This window comes from Python bivittatus, unplaced genomic scaffold, assembly GCF_059951505.1.
Source record: "Python bivittatus isolate LINGU-HERP-01145 unplaced genomic scaffold, Pbiv_v1 ctg000310_np1212, whole genome shotgun sequence".
Taxonomy (NCBI): domain Eukaryota; kingdom Metazoa; phylum Chordata; class Lepidosauria; order Squamata; family Pythonidae; genus Python; species Python bivittatus.
In genome coordinates, this window is record NW_028277054.1 from 298,702 (window position 1) to 320,391 (window position 21,690).

Here is a 21,690-nt window from a genome sequence, read left to right on the forward strand (position 1 = left end):
TTGCAACACAGGTTGCATTACGGCACCGGAGTTCCTGCCCTCCAAAAGTTGTAAGACCACGGGAAGGTCCAAAAACGTTTAAGAATCCTGACAGCGTGGGATGTGCTGTTCAGTGCTGTAAAATACAGGAAAAGAGATTAGGGACGGGCATCTGCAAGTGGGAGCCAAAATGCAGAAACCATGTAGTTCCTAAAACCAAACTGAAGGTGAGTGGCTATTCCCACAGCAGGGTAAGCCAAAGTTTAACTATGATTTATTGGCTACAAGGACCTAGGTGTGGCTGGGCTCAGTGTCAAGCAAGCTGCGTTTTAACCTCTGCTTGTATGCGTGTGGCTGTCTCTGAACCCAGCGGTTGTGAGCACTTGTTTGTGGGTGTGGACGAGCTGTAAGGGCTGGCAATAATTTTCAGTGGTTTGAGGTAGCTTAGCATCTCCTGGGTGCTCCCCAGTTGTTTGACTGTTTCAGTCTAGATCCTACAGAAATGGGGTGTCTGGGCCCTTCAAGGGGCTGGAGGGGTATGGCAGATGAACGAGCTAGCAGTCAAGCAGTTGCGTTTAGCTCTGTTTCCCTTGAAAGGATCTCAGGAGCAACCCTACAAGGGAGCAGATGCTCACTTTCCAGTGGTCTCCAGCTGCGGCCCTTTCCCCCCGCATGCTGTTCCTAACCACCTGAACTCTCCACCCCCCCATGCACCCACTTTGAGCACACTCTTTGCCCTGATAGCCCAGGAGTGCTCAGGAGGCTGGTCTAGCTTCAGAATACCCTATTCCCGCTCTTCCTCATTTAGCAGAAGGCTGCAGAGCTTGCAGGAAGGGCTGGAACCATCCTGCCCCTTGCATGGCAGAGGAGGGCCTTCTGGGCTCTGCAAGACACAAGAATGGAACCAGCACTGCCCACAGATCACCCTGGTCCTCGGAAAGGTAAACGTGCATCGAGGGTCCTCGCTGTGTGCCCGATGTTCCTGGTTGCCTGCCTGCGCAGAGGACCCTGGGGTGGTACCAGTGGAGAGGTGGCCTCTGCACAAAAGCCCGGGCTGCAGGTGCTGAGTGCGTCTGACTTTATGCCATCGAGTCACTTTTGACTCCTAGCGATCGCAGGTTCTCTCCATAATGGTCTATCCCTAACCTGCTCTTTCAGGTCTCCTGGCAGCGCAGGCTTGTCCGTGGAGTCTAACTGATATTATTCAGTCCTTGGGTACTCTGCCTGCCTGCCTGCCTCCAAAACCAGCAAGTAGCTTACTGGGGGACGGGCTGGCCTGGTTAGTTCCAGGACCCAGGTCTTTCTTCTCAGGACTGAGGATTTGCTGGGACTGAGGCTTGCCTGCTCTTCCCCAGCTCTGCTCTTTTCCTTTCGGGACTCCTGCCCAGGTCTAGAGGGCTTTCCTTGCCAAACAGGTTCTGCAGAATCCTGCCACCCCGGGGCGGGGGTGGGGCAGGAGCAGAGCGCCTCTCTGGACAAGGAAGCACATGCTGGGAGCTGATCTGCCCATTGGCCCAGGCGGAGCAGAGGCAGAGGCGGCCTCGGTCAAGCCAGCTGACCTCCCAGCCCCCAATCCGACTTTCCAAGAAGGGTTTGGGTGCCTCCTGTTTTCTGCAAGGATGCATAGCCCAAGAGGAGGGGTGTTCCTTCTCGGTCTGAAAACCAGGAAGAAACTCCCCCGTCCCTAAAACAAACAAACAAAAAAAACTTAGTGGGAAGACATTTTCAGTTCAAAAGCTGGTATCAGATCCCATCCAGCCTCCACTTAGGAATCTTTATGATGTCACTTCTGAGCATGGGAAGAGTGCTCTGTTCCCTCTGTGCAACCGGGGAGAAGCCGCCTTCCCATCCTTTGTTTCCTGGGGCCTAAGCTGGCTTTCCCCCACCCCAAAGAGTCCAGGTTTTCCTGCCCTGAGGCTGCATTGCTGGGGGAGCGAGATAAAGGAGCAGAAAGCCCCCCCCCAGCAGAGGAGCTAGAATCCTTTCTGGCAGGAGTTGGGGGCTTCAAGAGAGTGGTGGGGACCACACCAAGAAGAGGACAGGTACCCAAAGGGGTTGGCTTCCATCCCGCCGTGGAGTGGACGAACTACAAATGCCAGGATCCTTTCCCGGTGGCTGCACTAGCTGGCGGACCTCTGGGGCGGTGGTCTGGGACACATCCTTGCAGTCGGGGGTGGGGGGAGAGAGGCTACCCCGCTCTCGCTGCGCAGGGCTCCCCAGAAGGCCGGGAGCTCCAGCAGTCTTGAGCCGGCCTGCGACAGAAGGTGGACCTCCTCCAGAGACGCAGAGGTCCCCTGCCTGCCGAGCCCCAGGGGTCTAGAGGGAGGGGCATGCTGCCTCCCAGGAGGGCATCTGGCCGGGGAGGGGGAACGGGCCGGCCGTCTGCGCGCCGCTCCCTGATCGAGGGCGCAGGCGGGACGGCCGCTCTTCTCCCCCCGCCCCGCCCCGCCCCGCCCCGCCCCATCCCATCCCCGAGGCTGGCCAGCGCGCGTTCAAGGCCGGCGCCCTCCGCGCGAGTCCAGGGTGCAGGGCGCTGTACGTCCGCGCCCCGCGGGCCCGGAGGCGGGGCCAGGCAAATGAGGCCGCCTTCTTGCCTTCCAGCTGCCGCCGACCGCGCCGCAGTCGCCGCTGCGCTCCGAGGGCTCGCCGATGCCGTTGCCGCCGGTGCCCCCGCACCGTCCCCGACCTCGCTGGCGGCGGCCGCTGCGGGGCTTGGAGTGCCTGTTGCTGGGAGACGGCGCGGTGGGCAAGACCAGCCTGGCACTCAGCTACAGCGCCAACGGCTTCCCCGCGCGCTACGTGCCCACGGCCCTCGACCGCTTCTCGGGTACCGTCGCGGCGCCTCCGCCACGGGGAGGGCGCCTCCCTGGGCCGGCGCTCGGTCCGGGAGGCTCGCGGGCTGCGGAGGGGCCGGGCGCGCCAGCAGGGGCCCCCGGGAGAGGCCCTACGAGGCGGGGGCTGCAGCCTGCGGGCGGTACGCCGGCTGGAAAAGCCTCCCTCGGCGGGGGCTCTTCACGAGCTGCTTCCTGCTTCCGGGCGGGGCGGGGCGGGATCTGCTGGCTAACCGGAGCTCCTGGTTGTGTTTCCCCAGCTGTGGTTCAGGTGGACAGCGCCCCCATCCGTCTCCAGCTGTGCGACACTGCAGGGCAGGTAAGGGCTTGACTCGAGCCCGGAAGGCGGGGCTTGGCAAGCGGGATGGGCAGGCCCTTCGACGTCCTGGAAGTCAGGCTGCCGCGCGCGGCGCTGGCTTGTTCCCCCGAGCTCTCCGGCGCCCTGGCGCGGGGCTCTTTGCAAAACGGATAACGCCGAAACGGCTGCGGGCTCCTCGCTGGGGAGCAGCTCTTCTGAGCGGAGCTCCAAGTAAACACACCTCTCCCCAGCCCCCCGGAAGGCTCCCCACCAGAGTGGAGGCAGCCAGGCAGAGTCTCTCTGCCCCGCTCTGCTCCTAAAGGAAGCCCTGCTTTGTTTCCCACCTGGGACACCCCTTGCCTCCAGATCCCCACCCCTAGCGGGGGTGGGGTGGGTGTGTCTCTTCACTGACCATGTTCCTCTAGCACGTTTTCAGGATGGCCCTCCATCACAAGGTGTAGGAGAAAGGCACTCTGCACACACTTAGGAGCACATTCTTCCTCAAAATTCCACTGATCATTTATTACAACATTAATCAAGTAACTGGAGTTCTCCTGCGGAAACAGCCTGAAAACAGGGGCGCGGGGGGGGTTTAGGCCTCACATCCAAGCTGTCTTTGTAATCTGGAAAGGGCTGAAGAGGACTTCTGAGTTCCCTGACTGACTTGCCCTAGAGGGGTTGATCTGCAAATCCCAGGCAGCCACTGCAGGGCCCCAAGTGGAGGAGGGGGGGCCCTCTAAGAGCGAGTGGCGAGTCTCTCCTCACTCCTGTGCCCTTCCCCCACCTCCGCTGCCAGGATGAATTTGACGCCTTGCGGCAGGTCTGCTACCTGAAGGCCGACGTCTGCCTGCTCTGCTTCAGCGTGGTTGCCCCTACCTCCTTCCGGAACATTGCGGACAAGTGGTACCCAGAGGTGCGTCGCCACTGCCCCTCCACGCCAGTGCTGCTGGTGGGAACGCAGTCGGACCTGCGCCAGGACGTCAAGGTGCTGATTGCCCTCTCCCGGCGCCAGGAGAAGCCGGTGCCTCCGGCCACAGCCCGCTCTCTGGCCGGGAAGCTGGGCCTGGCTGGCTACGTGGAGTGCTCAGCCCTCACCCAGCAGAACCTGAAGGAGGTCTTTGACACCGCCATTGTGCTGGGGCTGCGGGCCAGCGAGTGCTCCAAGGGGCGGAGGGGCCCCCCCAGCTGCATCTGGGCCCTTTCCAAGGCCTGGTGGAGCAAGTACGTCTGTGTGCGGTAGCCCTGGGGACAGCATTGGGGGGCCTCCTGCCCCAGGGAGGGGCCTGGCGCTGGGATGGAATCCTCCACTGATTGCTGCATCGCTGCCTGATAGGGGCTGAGCACGCACGAGGGCCCCGTCGAAGCCTGGAGCCTGTGCCCCTCCCACACCATCCTGCCTTCCTGTCTGCCCTCTGGTGAGCTCAGGTGGGGGGCTGCTTGGGCAGGAGAGGACCCACTGCTGCTCTTCACCTGCACTGGGGGAATGGCAAATCAGGGCTGTCACGCAAAAGGAAAAAATGGCCCTGGGGTTTAAGGGCAGAACCAAATGGAACGCCCACCATCCTCCCAAGTGATGGTGCAAGGTTTTGACCAAGGACTGATTTTATTATATTTTTAAACAGAGATGTATAATCGGGTAGTATGATTTTTAGAAGTCAAATGACATGCTTTAGAAAATATGGTTAACAAAACCTTTCAGAGAACAATGCTAACTGGATTTTTTTGCTGTTTTTTGTTTACATAGATAAATCCCAGCCCTTAATCTTGGAGCCCTTGTTTTGACACAGCTTGCTGACATTTAGCCCTCTTTACATTGGGATCCCCCGAGGGTGGGAGGTGGGGGTTATTAATCCCAGCCTGGATTAGCAACAGGTTGCCTCTCTCTGTATCTGGCTGACCTACCAGCTGTAGTGGCTGTGGCCCCAAAGAATTGGCAGGAGTGCCCAATGCCAGCTGATCTTCCCCAACTTCCCCCCCGCCCGCCACTTGGCAGGGTGCATGAGCTACCTTTATGGGTGAAGGAGGATAGTGTGATATCTGTTCTGGCCTAGCATCCATTTCCCTGGGTTTTTCTGCATTCCATATTGCCTTTTCTTCCTGCAATTGTTTGGACAACTGTTATCTATTTAAATGCATTTTCCCATAAACAGAGTGTTTGGGACACTCCCTGTGAACCCCAAAGTCTAGGTTCTCAGTGAAGAGAAAAAAATATTCTGCACACATGCAGAAGCACTACAACTTTAAACGTACGGCCTGACATATCCCTGGGCAGCATCATGTGCTTTGCATGGTGCAATGGGGCTTGCAAGGTTAATATTAACCAGAACAGGGAATGGGAGTTAAGCTTTGTTGATAAAGTCCTATGAGCGCCAGCAGATCAGCCTCCCTCCCGCCACCTGCTGTCTGTCCAGGCCCTTTCAAGGCAACCTGTTTCTTCCTCCTCCACTCCTGGAAACTGCCCAACCCAGAAAGGGTGACTCACGCAAGAGCACTGACTTGTTCAAGATAAAGAATGGCAGATGAGGAGGAGAGGGAGGGAAGAGATCCAGGGCCCAGCGGGTCCTTCTTGAGAGGGTACCTGAGATGCCAGAAAGAAGGTGACACATTGTGCTGAGCCCAGGGGCAGGTCCTTTGGTTTGGCATAGGGATGGTGTGCAAATCCAGCCAACGGTGGCTTTTTTGTCTGGAAACCCTGGCTAAACAAGCTATGGCTTATGGTATATGTAAACTCCAGAATGGTAGGTGGCCTCTGCCCCTCCCATTTGTATCAGAAGTGGGCTTGTGAGTGGGATTAGGGCACACGTGCCCTGGTGGCTCTCTGAGATCTACTGGGTCACAGTTGGGGTTATTTGTGGCCAGTAAGTTTTTTACCCCTGGATTAAAATTCAACTTTTTTAAAAAAAAAACTTGGCTTCCCATGCATTTGCTCACCTCACCTAACCCAAGGAGCAATGCCCAACCTGGATTGCTTCCTCCCGCTCCCTGCGCATCCAGAAATGCATGACGGATAGGGGTCAGGGCTATGCGACCCTTTGAAGCTGCAGTTCCATGGGTGCCCTTGCTGGAGGCCTGGAACAAGGAAAGGGGTCACAGCGCATGCTTGAATGAAAGGAGGAAATAGAGGGATAAGAGGTGAAAGGAGGAAATAGAGGGATAAGAGGCCCGGCTTGAACCCAGGGCCCTGTTGCAGTGTGCTTCTCAGGCGTCTAGCTGGGGCGCTCAGCATCAGGGTTTGGGCCTTTCCCGCTTTCTGAACACCTTGCCTGCCTCCTGATCACCCTAATGACAACAGGGTTGATACTTTGCGCTGACTTTCAGGCCATTACAACTTCCCTATTCACAAGCGAGGAGGGCCCTGCCCTCAGGTTCGCAGCCTCCAAGCAGGGGAGGCAGACGAGCCAGACGCTGGGTTGGGGGCCACCTCTTCCTTCCGCAGCTGCCCCTTGAATAGCTTTGGGCTGGCTCTGGTGGCTCCCAGAGCTGCTGCTGGGAGGAGCTGTTTGTTTCCTGGCCTCATGACCCTCTTTCTAATCTAGGCAGGGGAGCCTGAGTGGGTTGCCTGCCTCACCTCTTCTCATGGGCCAAGCCCCGGCCAGCTTGGGTGCCTCCAGCAAACATGGTTCGAACAGCAGGTCCAAATGCCACATGATCCTTCCCGGAGGGGGAGGAAGGACAGATAAGCTGGAATTGTCATGGCTCCATCCCTGGGGGATTCAAGCTGCTTGCTGTGGGTCAGAGGATTCCTGCCCTGGGCAGAGGGCTGGACTAGAAGTCCCTCCCAACTCCAGGATTCCACCCTTCTATAACCCCTTTCCGGAGAGGGGGTGGGGAGGTCATGCAGGCCCCCCAGCTGTCTCCTGAGTTCTCCGGTCCCTTGCCTTTCCCTGCCTGCTGCAGGACTCAACCTGAGGAGGAGGAAGTGCCCAGCTGCACCCTGCCCCTGAGCACCTGCTGGGCACAGCTGTTTGCCCGGCAGAGACAGGTTGTTCTTGCCAAGACCAAGTTGCCTCTCATGCTGGCCTCCCAGAGCGGGCTTGCAGGAGCCGGTGCAGGGGGCGGGGAAAGGCCCAGCAAGATGTCCAGCCCCCATCTCCCTACTGGCTGGGATTCCGCGGCCTCAGCAGGCCAAGCCAGGCTGCCCATTGTGGGCCTGTTCCTGGTGCGCCTGTCTGTCTCCTGCCCGCTCAGTAGCTGCTGGCCTGGGTGGCAAAGCAGGGCTTCTGGGGCTCCAGCCACCACTCCGGCGTTGCACAGCAAGTCACGCAGAAGGACTCCAGCCTCTGTGGGCCCTGCGCCTCTTTGGTCTTCCTCGAAACGCCTTGGGTTATGCCAAGCTGTAAGTTCTGCAGGCAGGCCAGTCCTCTGGGCACCTCTGCCAGCCACGTGGGACCACGCTTCCCATCACCCCAGCCAGCAGGGTAGGCCATTCCCAGCAGCTCCCTACAGCCTCATATATGAAGTGAGTGGGGGGCATCCCTCCGGGCACCTGTGGGCTGGCCGCTTGCCCATCCCTGCCAGCCCCTCCACAGGAGGATTAATGGTTCTTCCTTGGGGTGACTGGACCGGCAGTAAGAACGCAGCTGGTGGGAGATCTCCAGGGCCTGCCTGCCAGCTGGCAACTGGGCCAGCCCCCCCTTCTGAGCTGAGGATCCCCGGACCTCCACCGCCGGGGCGGGGAGGAGAGATCTGCAGGAGCCCTCTTTGCCCTTTGTGGCTCGGCCGCGGCTTCTCCACGGTCCCAGGCTCTCCCGGCCGTCACCCTTCTACACAACCCCGTGAGCGTGCGAGTGCACGTGCACCGCCAGCCGAGCGGAGGGACGGTTCTGGGCCGCGGTGTCCATCCGCCGTGGAGACACGTGCAGACGCGTTGCGCGCTGCCGAAGGGAGCCTGGCGGCTGCAGGGAAGCACTCCCAGCCTCCCCATCCACTAACGGCCCACTCCCCCGCGGGTGCTCCTCTCCGGTACGCCCGAACAGGAGCTACCTCGGGCCGCAGACGAGGGACCCGAAGCGGCTCCGGGCGCTGGCTTCGGCGCGCGCCTGGAGACAAGGGGCCGGGCGAGACGGGAAGGCAGCCCCGCACCGGAGGGGGGCGCGGCGGTCCCAGCCAGAAGGCCCCGGAAACGGATCAGGCGGCGCCTCCCGGACCGACAGACCGACCCGAGCGCGGTCCGGCCACGCTCTGGGGACCCGCCGCCGCGCTGCGCCGCGCCTTATATACCCCCGCGTCGCCCCGCCCCGCGGCCCCCGCGCCGCCCCGCAGCGCTCCTCCTGGTTGGCGGGGCGGCCGGCGGCCGCCAGCTCTGCGGGCCCTTCCTCGCGCGGGCTGCGGGCCCTCGGGGTTTCCCCGGGGCCCGCCGGGCGCGCTTGGCCCCTTCGGTTCCCTCAGAGCCGAGCCTCCGGGCGGCCCTCAACGCCCCCCAAGCCTGCGTGCCGGGCGCAACTCCGGCGCTGGGCCGCCAGGGGGCGCTCCGGGCGGCGCGCGACGTCATCTCCCCGCGACGCCCCACCTCGGCCGGCTCCCCGGGCGCCGCCGTATCGCGCGAGGAGGAGGAGGAGGAGGAGGAGGCGGCCGCCGGGCTGGCGGAGGAGAGGCCGCCGCGTCGCCCGCCATGTCGGAGACCTACGGTGCGTGAGCGGCGGGAGCGCGGCGGGGACGGGGCGGCGCCGCCGGCGGCTCTCCAAGGGCCCCCTCCCTTTCTCCCGCTCTCTCTCTCTCTCTCCCCCCGCAGATTTCCTCTTCAAGTTCCTGGTGATCGGGAGCGCGGGCGCCGGGAAGTCCTGCCTGCTGCACCAGTTCATCGAGAGCAAGTGTGAGTCGCCGGGGGGGGCGCGGGCGGGCGGGCGGGCCGCGCGGCCTGCTCGCGAGGAAGCGGCTGCCCCGGGCCGGGCCTCCCGCCTGGCGCGTCACCGGCCGCCCTCTCCTTCCGCAGTTAAGCAGGACTCCAATCACACGATCGGGGTGGAGTTCGGGTCGAAGGTGGTGAACGTCGGGGGCAAGACGGTGAAGCTGCAGATCTGGGACACGGCCGGGCAGGAGCGGTTTCGGTAAGCGGCCCGGCCCGGAAGGGCGTCCTTAGAGGCTTTTGAGCGGCTGCCCCTCGGTCTGGGGCCGTTCACGAAGCAGGTTTTCACGGAAAGCCATCTGCTGAATTTTGAGGGTGACGTTATTCGTTTCGGGCCCCCGATGTTAAATGTCTAAAATGCTTTTAAAAAGATGTCAGGGGTGTGCGTGGGGATGGCGGGAGAATTTCCCTCCAGATTAAGCAGCGTAAGCCTTATTGTGCAAGGCGCCACTCTGGTTTCGGAGTCTTCTCTGAAACAAGGAACGCCGGAGTCCAGACTTACCCCAAACGTGGGCCAAGAAAAGGGTCCGTGTCTTAAGGAAGAATTCACAGTAATCAGGGCTTTTAACCGTACAGCCCAGCACCTAAGAACCCGCTTAGAAATAAAGCTCGAGCTAACGTGTAGAAGACATTTGCATTGCGCCTTGTCTGCCTCCCTGAGCGAAACCTTGGTTGCTTTCTCTCTAGGTCTGTAACTAGAAGCTATTACAGGGGCGCGGCCGGGGCACTTTTGGTCTATGACATCACAAGGTGAGTGCCTGGAGTCACATCTCTTGCTTTTCAGTGATAGGAATTCCTGGGAAGGGGCCGTTCCTGCTACTGCTCCTCGCAGATGATTTTCGTTGTAAAAGAAAAGCTATAATGCTGTTTTTCAGAGGAATTTATGGTGCGGGGAGAGGAGGGCCTTGACATGCAGAATGTCTGTAGGGGGGCTAAGCAGGGCAGCAAGGGGGATTTGGGGGAGGAAGCCAGCACTATCTGAATGTCTGTCTGTCTGTCTATCTCTCTGTCTATCCATCCTGTCTTGCAGCAGAGAGACTTACAATGCCTTGACCAACTGGCTAACAGATGCCCGGACTCTAGCCAGCCTCAATATTGTTATTATTCTGTGTGGCAACAAGAAGGATTTGGATGCTGACCGGGAGGTCACCTTTTTGGAAGCTTCTCGTTTTGCTCAGGAGAATGGTAATGTGGGGGATGGGTAGCTGGAGGGGGTTCAGTCCCCAAAGACTTGCTTTCACCGGAGCATCTAGGTGCCACTGCGTTGGAATGAGAGCAGTTGCTCTCGGCTTCCTTCCTGGGCACCTGTGCAGTTGCCCTGCTGGGGCGAAGGAGTTGGCTGTGGTCAGCTGCTGCCGAGAGCCACTCGAGAGGCTGCCTTGGGGTTGGGGGCAGCCAGCTCAGATCAGCTGCTGGGTTGCTTTGCCCAGCATCCCTCTGTCATTAAGGGACGGAGCTTCTGAGAAACCTGGGAGGCCTGGGCTTGATCCCCAGCAACTCCACCCTCCACCCCTCGGCCTGAACTCTTCTGCAAAGAGAGAGTTTCTGTTCTGGAGCTCGTGGGAAGGCTCCTCCCGCCCCTCCTTTGCTTTGACTAGGGTTACTTAAGGGTCCAAAGGGCAGAAGGTTAGAATATACATTGAAGCATCTTAACAGCGGTTGTCATCCAGCGCTGTCTTCTCATCTGGCAGAACTGATGTTTCTTGAGACCAGTGCCTTGACTGGAGAGAATGTAGAAGAAGCTTTCCTAAAGTGTGCACGGACCATACTGAATAAAATTGAATCAGGTGCGCCTTGTTTTATGATTTATTTTTTTAAACAGATTTGTCAGCCATCTCAGTCCTGAAGGACTCTGGGTGGTGTGTACATTGGAAAATTGTTCTGCGGTTGGCAGTACAAGTCTTCCAGTTAATCCCTCAGTCTGCTGGGTCCAACAGCTTGTGGAAAGGATGCAGTGGAGGGCTAGTGTGCCTTGAGAGGGAGAGTGTTCCAAGGAGTGGGGCTGCCCCAAGGAAAGCCTGCCACGTATTCTACCACCCCTGAACTTAGCAGGCCTTCTGTGGGTTACTGGACCATGTGGCTGGATTGAATTCTGGCAAGGCATGTCATAAGGGGCTTTAAAGAAAATAACCAGCTCTTGGAGATTCCCAAAGGGAAAGGAGGCCCCCATATTGGATGGAAGTGGCCACAATTCTGGTTTAGCTGCTTGGGACTAATGCAAATCTGTGGAAGTACTGCCTGCCACATAATAGCAAAGCCTGAACTCTAACGCTTCCAGCTAATGTTTACTATTAGCAAAAATGGGTCCAGAAAGGGCAGCAACTTTACTGAGGGATTTGCAGCCTTGGTGCAAACCTTCCTCTGGAAGGATTACAGGCTGGCTTCTCCCGATGGTTCAGACCTGGCCTCAGTAGTACAGAAGTGTTTAAGGGCAGCAACAATAGGGCCCTACAAATGTGGCTTTGGGTGAACTCGTGTGCTCCCAGAACTCAAAACTCCTATCAAAACGGCTTTGAGCTAGTTAGGAATTTGGGTAGCTCTGGGCGACATGCCAGGGCCAGAAGCCGCTCTGGAGCCTGCCCAAACCTTCTTTTGGTAAGTTGACATGTGTGGCAACCAGGCTTTGGGACCCAGCTGGACCAGGGCTGGGCTTGGCTGCGGAAGACGGCGGCTGAAGCCGGTGGTGCCTGCATCTCTCCTTCCCCCCCAGGTGAGCTTGACCCGGAGAGGATGGGCTCGGGTATCCAGTATGGGGATGCGTCTTTGCGGCAGCTGCGGCAGCCCCGGAGCAGCCAGGCACAGACTCGGCAGCAGTGCACCTGCTAGGGCCAGGATCCCACGGGCTTGGGAGCGCTTGCAAGGTAAGGGGGGAGCTGTGGTGCTGCCCCCTGCGAGGGGCAGGAGGGTGGCCAGTAGGCCCGCATGAGCTGGGAGACCTGAAGCCTGGCGACGGTCGCGGCTCTGAGGAGGTGGCGTCCTTGACCAAAGGAGACCCAGACCTGGGCGGCGGCCGGCCGGCAAAGCCAGGAAGGGTGTGGCGTTCTGGCAGCTCTGCTCAAGCCCAGTGGGCTGGGGTTAGATGGGAGAGAGTTGTGCACCCCAGGCTCTAGTATCTCCTGCCATGTGGGGCCCTCAGTGTTTCTGTGCCTCATGTACCTGATTCCGCACTGGGGGTGTGCAGGCCGGGGACTCTTCCTCTCCCTCCTCAAATTCCATTGCAGAAAAGGGGTGCCCTAGAAGCGCCTCCCGCCGCCTGTGGCCTGGCCTAGCTCCCACGCCTCAGAGCCGTGGGCAAGAAGCTCAGCGATCCCTTTCCCTTTGGGCAGGACTGGGGAGCCTTGGCAGGCAGTCCCCAGGCCGCTACGTGGCCAGGAGGCTTGGAGGGTTTGGCCACAGGGCCAGCCCCAGAGAGAGGTGCGAGGAGCTGGTGCCTCTGCGGGGCCCTTCTCCTGTGCTCTTCACCCACCCCCTCTCTTTCCTCCCTCAGTGCCGGAACCCTGCTGCTCGGGACCCAGGGCTGCGCGAAGCCTCTTCTTTTGTTTGGCTCTCCAGAGCAACAGGCCTCGGGGGCTGAAGACCCCTGCCGTGCCTCTGTGCTGTCGCTGCCATTGCTGCTTCCGTCCCCTTTGCTTGCCTCCCGTCCTAAGGAGAAACGTCATGAGTTCGGCTCTCAGGCTCCCTAGCGGAAGGTTTGCACTGGCGGCTGTGGGCTCTCTTTAGGCCAAGTCCCTGCATCCGCCCCCTTGTGCACTGCTGCTCCCCAAAGGTGGGGGGCGCTCCCTAGAGGGTGTGGAGCCTTCTTGGCCCCATGCAGTAATTGCTTCTGCACTCCGTAGCTGCTTGCAGCTGAAAGGCAGCCCATCATTCTGATTTGGAAGAAGATGTCTCTCCCTTCCGAAATGCTGAATTTCTCTACTTTCCTCCCCTTCTTTAAACCCTTGGTTTGTTTCACGTTGCGTCTAATTTCAGTCTGCTTCTAGAAGTTGAGGTTGGGGGCAGGTCAGAGCACAGTTGTGGCAGTGGACATTTTGGCTTTGGCCTTGTCTGTAGCATCTCCAGCACTCCTCTTCGCAGGGCGGGGTCCAGGGCGAGCACATCTCCCCTCCGTCTCCTTCACTTGTGCAGGGATTGTGGGGGGCTGCCGTTTCCATGCCTTCGTTCCGCCTTCTGGGCGCCTCTTCTGCTTGGCCAATGCCACGGCCTGCCCATATTGCAGGCCCTCGCCACCCCTCTCTTTTCCTGGGGCTGCAGCAGCTGGGCCAGCCCAGGCCAGTGGGCAGATCGGGTTGGTGTCCTGGGGTTTGTTTTTTTGGCATGGGGTTGATGGAACGAGAAGTGCTCTCTTCTGGCAATTTCTGTGAGCTCTTTCCTGGCTGATTTGCTCTAGCCTGAATCCACAGCAAGGAACCCAAAGCTTCCGAAGAAGAATCGCTGCTTCTCTGCTGGTGTGGGAAGCAGCAGGGATATTTGGGTCCCCACTTGAGATGCTGACAGCCATCTGTTTGGGTGAGCTTGGATTCCTGCACGTTGTCAAGTGTTGCAAGAAGTCTGTATCTTTAAAACCTTTGACCAGGCACCACCGTGAAAGGCCTGTGAGAGTCGAAAGCCCGGGAGTTGACAAAGCACCTTCCACCTTTAAAGAGCACGGTTCTTGGATTTTGTCGTAAAGTGTGGGGAAAAAAATCACAAGGTCATTGAATTACCCACAACCCTTTAATCCTGTGGCCAGCGCTACCAGGCCTGCTATGCGTGGTCCCTCTGCAACTAAAGCTGTTTGGGTCCCAGAGGTGATGGTTTGGTGGGCAAGTCTGAGGAGCGAGATGGCAGGGGGGATTTAGAGGCCCTTCCTGTTAGCAGCCACTTCTGATAATGGACGATTGCACCCCTGATGCAGGGAGGATAGCTGCTCTGAGTTGGGGAAATTCTCCTCCCCTTCCCCCCCCCCCACATTCCTAGTTTTATAGTCACATATGGGAAGGTGAGAATCTGATCTGGAAAGCGGGGTCTGTCTCTGCTTTCTGCTAGAATATAGGAGCTGCTGCTTCTTGGGTGCTGTATTGGTTGATTTGGGAAGGTTTCACTTCCTCTCTGGCTTTCTTCCAGCTGTGCCCTCCCTCTTCCACCTTCAAAACAAAACAAAAAAAAAAAAAGGAAGAGGAAAAAGGGATCTAGTTTAGATTTTATTTTTAAGCGTAATGTTTACCTTTGTTATTTATTACTTCTGTGTTAAGGGCAGAAACACTGTCACTTTGTATTTGTCGTCCCTACTTTCGTTGCCCCAACTCAACGGCTTTTGCAGATAGCCTCTTTTTGGTTCTGGTTTGATTCCCTTATGCTTTGTGGAAGGATGGGGGCAGGTCCTTTGGGCAAAGGATTGCTTTCAATCTAGAGTCGAACAGCTGACAGTTATAAGCCGTTTGTAACCTAGTTCTTCCAGTTTATTTTTTTCCTTAAATGCAAACATTCCCTCCAACTTTAAGGCTGTGAAACTAATTCTCCTACATAAAATGTTTTTTTTTTCTTTTACAAATGTCAGAATGGTGATGCCCTTTTCTTTTGGAAGCAGTTCATATATGCTCACTAAGTAGCAGAAGAGCACAGGAGGCTACTCAAATGTAGGGCAGGCTGCTGGCAGGACGGAAATAAGCGTCCGTCGTGGGGGAAGATTCCAGGCGGTCTCTGGGCTGCCACTCCTTCTGTTAAGGAGTCCGTTTCTAACAGTGGCTGGTCACATACCTGCCTTGGGAATCTCGTGCGTGGGGCCGTAAGATAGCTGCTCTCCCCTTCTCTCTCGTGAGTGAAGCTGGGTCAGGCATAGGACGTGTCTAGGCAAAGCTGGAGGAGAGTGGACCCTCGGCTTCCCTTCCCCGGAACTTCCCTCAAGAGGTCCCGGTGCTGCTGTGTGTCCAGCGTGCCTTCTGCTGGTGGGAGTTGTTTTCTCCATGATTTCTGTCACCTTCTTGTAAAACCATGGTTGCTGCAAGGTGCAGAAGGAGGCCCTTGTCTCTCCGCACAAAAAGCTAAGCTCCCTCCCCCGTATCACACTCTTTCCTCAACGGAGGCGCTGGAGATTTTCCACTAGTGGGCAGCTCAGGCTTGGTTGTTGCCGAACCATTTGCCCAATGTCCCTGCACATATTTGCGTGCAAGACGTAAAAACATTCCCTAGATTGGTGGTGGAAAATTCACCCAATAAACACCCGTAACGAGAGGATCCAAATGATTGTTTTATTTTCCAAAGGTAGCTGGGTACAGTGAGTCCCTGGTCTCTTGCTCCCGGATGAGGCAAGAGCAAGACCTCCCAAGTACCATGGGTCTTAAGTGGAAGGTTGGTGCAAGACACTTGGAGTGTGCATGTGTGTTAATAGGAGGCTCTAATAGAGAGAGAATCGCTTTGCAATTGGTAAGATGGCTCTAAGGGAGAAATGGGTATCTTTCATGGTGTAAAAATATGACTGATACACCCTTTGCAGTGCACCATGGCAGCTTTCACATAGGAGAGTTGTCAAGGTTGTAATTATTATTCTAACAAGCTGACCCTGTACTTTGCCACAGAAAGAGGGAGAGATAAGGAAGCACCAGATCCTGGACTCCGCTGTCTTCGTTCTGGACACAAATTCTGTAGCTTTTTAAAAACAAATCAACATTGTAACAAGAATTCCTTATTTAAAGAAGCCATCAACTGAAAAGATATATGCAATACCATATAAAAGAATAGTTATGTAATAGTATACTTAATTCAAGCTAAATTCTTATTCCAATTTTCCACAATTTACATGCATTATCATATTTCTTGCCTGTAATTGAACAGAAGTTCAGAACACAAACAGAAAAAGTAAATTGGAAAACAGTATCCAAAAATAAAGAGCAATGATTAAAAGACAAGTTTTCCAGTTAATCCATGGAACACCTCTTCTGAAATGAAAAGATTCTTGTCTCCTTGTCCAAATCAGCAGAGAACATGTGGGTGGCTGGGATCCCTAGAGCGGTTTCCCCAGAGAGGAGGCTCTCCTGGTCACAAATGGCGCTCTGGGTTTCCAGAACTCTTACCCAGCTGTGACCTCTTGGAAACTCCGGGGGCTTGAAAGGTGAAAGTCAGACTCAGCACATGTTCAGCTGAGCTCTGAAGACAGCAACCCAAGCTGGTATTTTATCCATCCAGAGGGAGGGAGGAACTGTGGACAGCCTGTGCTAGCTGAAATTTGGCTGGGTGCTTATTTAGTTGGGAGCCTTCCAAGAAAGCTCCATCTAAACCAGTGTTTCTCAACCTCAGCCACTTTAAGACCCGTGGAGTTCAACTCCCGACATGCTGGCTGGGGAATTCTGGGAGTTGAAGTCCATGCGTCTAGTGGGTGAGGTTGAGGAGCACTGATCTAAACACTTAGATTGTAGCATTGGAAGGGGTCCCAGAAGTCTTCTAATCCAGTCCCCATCCCAAGAGCTTGGAAATCTGTTGATGCTGCTCAAGACTGCGTTGGGTCTTTTGGCAGCTGCAGCACACTGCTGGCTCATGGCTCATCTGGGCCTACCAGGCCACCCAGATCCTTCTTGTAACGACTACTGCTCAGCCAGGTACAGATCTATCTGGTTTTCCTCAAGTACAGAACCCTGCATTTCTCTCTACTGAATTGCATTTTGTTTGAATGGTGCCAATGTTAAAGCATATTGAGGTCTTTTTGAACTTTGAGCCTGTCTTCTGAGGTGTTAGCCGTCTCCTTTGCTTGTGTTGTCTGCAAATTTACGGAGCATCTGTTCTGTCCCATTGACTCAGTCCTTCATAAAAATGTTGAGGGGTTCTGGGCCCAGGACAGAACCCTGAGGTCCCCACTACACACCTATCCCCATAAGACACAGGACCACGTGTTAGGTGTGGTGGTTCAGCCAACTGCAAATCCATCTTTAGTGGGACCATCCACCCCTCATTTTTCCATTTGATCCAGAAGAAGGCTGTGGTCAACTGTATCCAATGCCTAACTGACCTCTAGCTACACCGCATCCCCAGCATTCCCTTGGTCTATGAATCTAGTCATGTCCAAAAAAAAGTAGGATTTGTTTGGTACAACCTACGTGCTGATCTCCAATAGTCACCTTGTCCCTTTCTAATTGCTTGCAGCCTGCTCCTCGATTTTTTTCTACGATTTTCCTAGGTATTGGTGTCAAGCTGGTGGGTCTCCTGGGTCTGCTTTTCCCCTTTTTTAAAGAGTGGAAAAAACGTTAGCTCTTCTCCAATCTTCTGGCACGCCCTCTTAATCCAGGTGGTTAATAAACTTTTGTTGTAATCGGGGTGGGGTGGAGTGGGGAGCCTTCTCCGTGGAACCCTGTGCTGCTTGGAGGCCTAGCCTGGACGAGCACAGCCCTCCGGGACGAGTCAGGCCTTCACCACGGCCCCTCCCTGGGCAGCTCCAGCAGAGGAGGGAGTGCCTGGTTCCTTGCCCTCCTGCATTCCCCAGCCTTTCTCTCTGGACGCAGGCAGATGGCTGCAGCCTACGCCCACCTTCCTCGGTGGGTGGCAGGAAGTGGTGCTGCCCAGATGGACAGACACCCCTGGAAAGGAAGGAAGAAAGTGCCCATTTGGTTGGCCTGCAGTGTGTGGAGGGGGGGGAACCAGAAGATGGCAACTGTGAGCATCAGTGCCCTCTGCCAGGCTCTATCCCACCAGCATCTCCTTCCCCTCCCTTTAAACGACTTGGATTTTCCATCGTTTTGGAAAATTAAGGCAAATAATTCCTGCAAAGGAGAGGCAGGTGGCAGTGATGGGTTACAGGCACCGGCTCTCAGAACAGCATCTGTTCCTTGATGTCAGCTGGGTTCCACTTTGGATCTTTTCTCCTCAGGTGCTCGATGCAACCAGAGATCTGCCCTCACACCCACCCCCCCACCCCTTTTTTTTTTTTTAACATAGTGCGCTGAAGAGTTCTGGAAACCGCCAAAGTTTGCTCGTGGGCTGGCTGCGTTTCTCTTGCCTTGGTGCTCTGCCCAGCTGCACAGGCCCCAATCTGGCCATTTCTCCTTCTCGTGCGTGCGTGTGAGAGAGAGAGAAAACATATTGCCCAACCTGAACGCACAACTCCGGCTCCTCAGAAAAGCTCCGGGTCTGCTGCGGGAGCTTGAAAGGCGCCCCGCTCAGGGATCCCTTCGCTTGGCGAGAGCGCTCAGCCAGTGCCTCGGGAGAAGCCCTGCTCGAGGCCAAGCGGGCGAGAGGGAAGACCCGGGCCAAGAGAAGGGGCCGAGGCTGTGCGCGCGTGTCTGCTGCCCCACCGGGCGGCCTGCGCTGTGCGCTCCGCTGGCTGGAAAGAGGAGCCAGCCCGCCTCGAGCGGCTGCGGCGGAGAAATCAGCGCGCTGCGAGCAAGGGGTGGTTCTGGGGAGGGAGCGGTCAAGCGCGGGCACGGGGGGCGCCCAGCCGCGGGAAAGCAGCACGCTGGCTGGCCCAGGCGCTTCGGCTTGCTGCTGCGCTGCCCCCAGTCGGTTTCTGCTCTCCAGAAGAAGAGGCTCCCTTCGGCTACCCGGGGAAGCCGCCCTCCGTCCCCGAGGAGTTCCGGAGCAATCCGGCATCAAGGCGCCGCTTAAAAACCGGCTTCCGCAAGAAGCGAAGTACCCGAGCGGGCCAGCGGGAAGAGGAGTGACGCCACCAACGCCCCGGAGCAATCCACCGGGCGGGGCAGAGGAGCCCCAGCCAGGTCCCGACCCGGTCAAGCTCCGCCGCGCGCCGCCCGGAAATCGCTCCCACCGTCTCTACTTGGTGGGGCGAGCACAGGCCGCACGTTGCGGGGCCAGGGCCCGGCTCGCTCCCTGGCCCGCCCCTAGACCTCCAGCCCGCTTCGCCAGTGGCCGGGGCTGCGCTCGCGGCGGCCCGGAGGAAGGACGGCTGTGGCCAACTCCCCGCGGCGAGTCCGGGCTCCCGCGAGGCTTCGATCGCCGCCGCAGAGAAAAGGAGGACCGGCGGCTGCTCCAGCGCAGGAGGGGAGCGCCGCGGCGAGTCCCTTTCCTCGAGGCGCCTCGCTCGCTCTCGCCCCGGTTGCGCACTGAGGACTAGCCCCTTTCCGAGCAGAGCTGCGGCTGCCTCGAAGGTGACCGCCCGGACAGCTGCGACCGGTCAGCGGGTGGACAGGGTCTTCCTGGCTGTGGGTGGGGGGAGGCCGTCCCCGGCCCGACCGTCCCGTTTCTCCCTGCGGCGGAGAGACTCGGCAGCCGAATCCGAAAACACGCCGGCTCGCAAGTTACCGGCTGCCGGGCCAAAGGCGTCGTGGGCGTCGTGCGTCATTTGCTTCTCCGGGGATTCGGAAGTGGCTGCGCTTCCGTGCCTTGGTTTCCAGCTGGGGCATCGGGCCCCGTCGGGTAGAGATCTCAACTTGCTCCCAGCAGCTGTTCACGATCTGTGGGATTTACAGTGCTGTGACTCCCTGCCGGTAGGCCGGGAACGATGGTCCTGTGATCCGGTGCTTGGAACCCTGGCTAGCTGATGATGTGAACTACATTTCATAAAGCTTCTGCCATTTAATGAGCACTAGTTTGAAAAAGGGCTAGTGGCCTTCTTTTGATTTTTAGCAGGCAAGCATGGGCTCTGAAGGGGATGTCTCCAGCAAGAGTTTTGCAGCAAAGCAGCCTTCTCCCTGTGCCACCTGGGGAAGCAGGAGAGCAGCTCCAGGGGATTTGCGGGCGGGGGGAGCCTTTGATTCATTGAGGCCTGCTGGTGATGGCATGCTGGCTGGGGAATTCTGGGGGCCCACACATGTTAAAGTTGCTGAGGCTGAGAAACACTGGTCCTTCTGCCTGGGCTGGGAGGCTTGGGCTCCAGGGTGCGCAGTGCAGCCAGAGGGCCTTCCACCCCTGCACTCCTGCGCCCTGAAGCCGAGGCTGCCCCTGAGACTGTTGTGCCTCCTGCCTCCTCCGTGTAGGTGCTGGCACTTCAAGGACCTTCTCCTAGAGTCACTTTCTTGCTCCAGATATATGGAGGTTCCTGTATGGAGCTCTGGGCACTCCAGGTTAGAGATTCTTTTTAATTTGCAGATCCAGGCAGGCCAGATCTGGCTGAAACCTGGCCAGGGCCCTTGGCTTTCTGCAGAGGTGGGGTGAGCATGGCACTCCTGGTAAGCAGTTGAGGTGCCAGCTGATCCTTGCCTTTGGAACACTTTGTCTTGGCTCAGCCCCTTCCAAATTCCAGTTAAACAATTTGGCCAAGACTGAAATTGGAATATTTCCTTCCTGCGGCTTCCTGCTGTGCTCTCCCCTTATTTGCTTGTCAGGGGGAGAGGGGAGGACCTGGCCCCACTTGGAGTGGGGCAGGCAGCCGAAGACAAAAAGTGATATTTTTTCCCCAAGAAAGGTCTACTGTGTCAGGTTCGGTCAGCACGGGGCTTCAGGGAAGCTCGCAGCCAGACCACGCGGAATCCACCGGCGGTAGCTAGCGGGGAAAAGAGGAACTGAAAGCGCCGCTAATTAATGGGCCACCTGCGCCCAGCCAAACAGGAAAACCGCAGCGGAAGCTTTTAACTATAAACTGATAACGGCGCGAGCCAGCAATGAACGGGGCCGCAGGCAGCGAAACAAGATCGCAACGCAGCACAGAACCCGCGGGCTTGCACGTAACGGGGAGGGACCAACCCAGCCGGAGGGGAACTGGCAATCAAGGACAATGGACCCTGACCGAACCTGCCATCATGAACAATCAAGGGGGATTATTGGGGGCCAATAATCCGCAGCTGCAACGTGATCGCGGGGCGGGAAAAAGGCGCGGGAAGGGGGGAATATAACAAGTGATGCAATTGTACCAAGCCAGTCCTGGCTTTGCTTGTGACTGCTACGTTACGCATGAGTAAACCTTCTTTGTGAACCACACGTGTCACGAGAGTTTCTCTGTCGAACGGGGCAAACCTTACATACTGTACGTGCTTTTGGCTCTTTCTGGAATTCCCCTGGGGCTCTGCTTCCAGGGATCGGTATAAGAGAGGCAGCTGTGCGGATGCCCTCTTCTTATTTGGGGGAGGGGTGGGTTATGGGCTGAGAGGAGTACTCATCCCAGTCTTTTCTGCGGTGGATTTCAGGCTGCAGAGGGAAGTAGAGCCTCGACTTTGGAGGGACTTGGTTGTGCTAAGTCCGGAAGCTGTGGAGGGTGGTGATGCAAGGGGATGATGGCGTGGGGCTCATCAGTAAGGTTCAGGATAAGGCTTGGGGCATGGTGTCAGCATTAAGCTTCCATCCCCTTGCACGCATCTCCCCTGATAGCGGCTGCGAGCTTGTCAGCCAGACTCGGACCCCAAAGTTAATGAATGCTAACGCCACTTTTATTATAGAGTTACAGTGACAGCATCTTGCAACTCTGAATGTGCCTCCCCCCACCACCTCTGTCAAGTCTGAGACCTTCTCTTACGTTCCATTCCTGCTTTGGACTTGGATGTCTCTGGCCTGGCCATGGCCTTGGCTGCAGCTCTTCCTCCTGCCCTCGAGGTCATTCGCCCAGCCGATTAGCCCTCCATTCAGTCTCCCCAAATGCTGTCATTGTTAGCGTGCATTTATTGAATTTGATTCTGAGGAGCAAAACTGAAGGGACTCCACAACCTCCCTATCCTAAGGCCAGGGAGTAATGGGAATTGCAGTCCAGTTCACCTAGAGGGTGTTGGCTAAACTGAAGTTGGTTAGAGTGCTTCTGAAATGGACAGCGCCAGAAAATGCCTTTTTTAACACCAGAGTTCTTTTTGGCATCCGATGGATGGGGGATCCCCAGAATACCTCGAGAACTT

At 57.2% G+C, this 21,690-nt stretch overlaps 2 protein-coding genes across 3 annotated transcripts; both read left to right on the forward strand.

Annotated features, from left to right (window-relative positions):
- Positions 1-2,475: 2,475 nt before the first annotated feature.
- LOC103049202 (rho-related GTP-binding protein RhoU-like) lies at positions 2,476-6,028 on the forward strand. The gene is made up of 3 exons (XM_088139629.1): positions 2,476-2,806; positions 3,071-3,129; positions 3,905-6,028. Exons 1-3 carry the CDS (start codon positions 2,629-2,631, stop codon positions 4,346-4,348), a joined length of 681 nt encoding a protein of 226 aa, XP_087995755.1. The 5' UTR covers positions 2,476-2,628; the 3' UTR covers positions 4,349-6,028.
- A 1,391-nt stretch (positions 6,029-7,419) lies between these two features.
- On the forward strand, positions 7,420-14,219 carry RAB4B (RAB4B, member RAS oncogene family). Of its 2 annotated transcripts, none has more exons than XM_088139631.1 (8): positions 7,420-7,444; positions 8,840-8,920; positions 9,041-9,155; positions 9,641-9,703; positions 9,984-10,138; positions 10,645-10,740; positions 11,664-11,814; positions 12,441-14,219. In XM_088139631.1, exons 1-7 carry the CDS (start codon positions 7,435-7,437, stop codon positions 11,777-11,779), a joined length of 636 nt encoding a protein of 211 aa, XP_087995757.1. In that variant the 5' UTR covers positions 7,420-7,434; the 3' UTR covers positions 11,780-11,814; positions 12,441-14,219. The 2 variants fall into 2 exon arrangements, with proteins under 2 accessions (XP_087995757.1, XP_087995756.1); XM_088139630.1 differs by lacking the exon at positions 7,420-7,444 and adding an exon at positions 8,609-8,735.
- The last annotated feature ends 7,471 nt before the right edge of the window (positions 14,220-21,690 follow it).

Bases quoted from the DNA above. Each gene is read 5' to 3' on its own strand.
- RAB4B (XM_088139630.1), top strand. The intron at 8,921-9,040 runs GTGAGTCGCCGG...CTCCTTCCGCAG, and splicing joins CCAGTTCATCGAGAGCAAGT to TTAAGCAGGACTCCAATCAC. The intron at 10,139-10,644 runs GTAATGTGGGGG...CTCATCTGGCAG, and splicing joins TCGTTTTGCTCAGGAGAATG to AACTGATGTTTCTTGAGACC.
- LOC103049202 (XM_088139629.1), top strand. From the start codon at position 2,629: ATGCCGTTGCCGCCGGTGCCCCCGCACCGTCCCCGACCTCGCTGGCGG. The intron at 2,807-3,070 runs GTACCGTCGCGG...GTGTTTCCCCAG, and splicing joins GGCCCTCGACCGCTTCTCGG to CTGTGGTTCAGGTGGACAGC. The intron at 3,130-3,904 runs GTAAGGGCTTGA...CTCCGCTGCCAG, and splicing joins TGTGCGACACTGCAGGGCAG to GATGAATTTGACGCCTTGCG.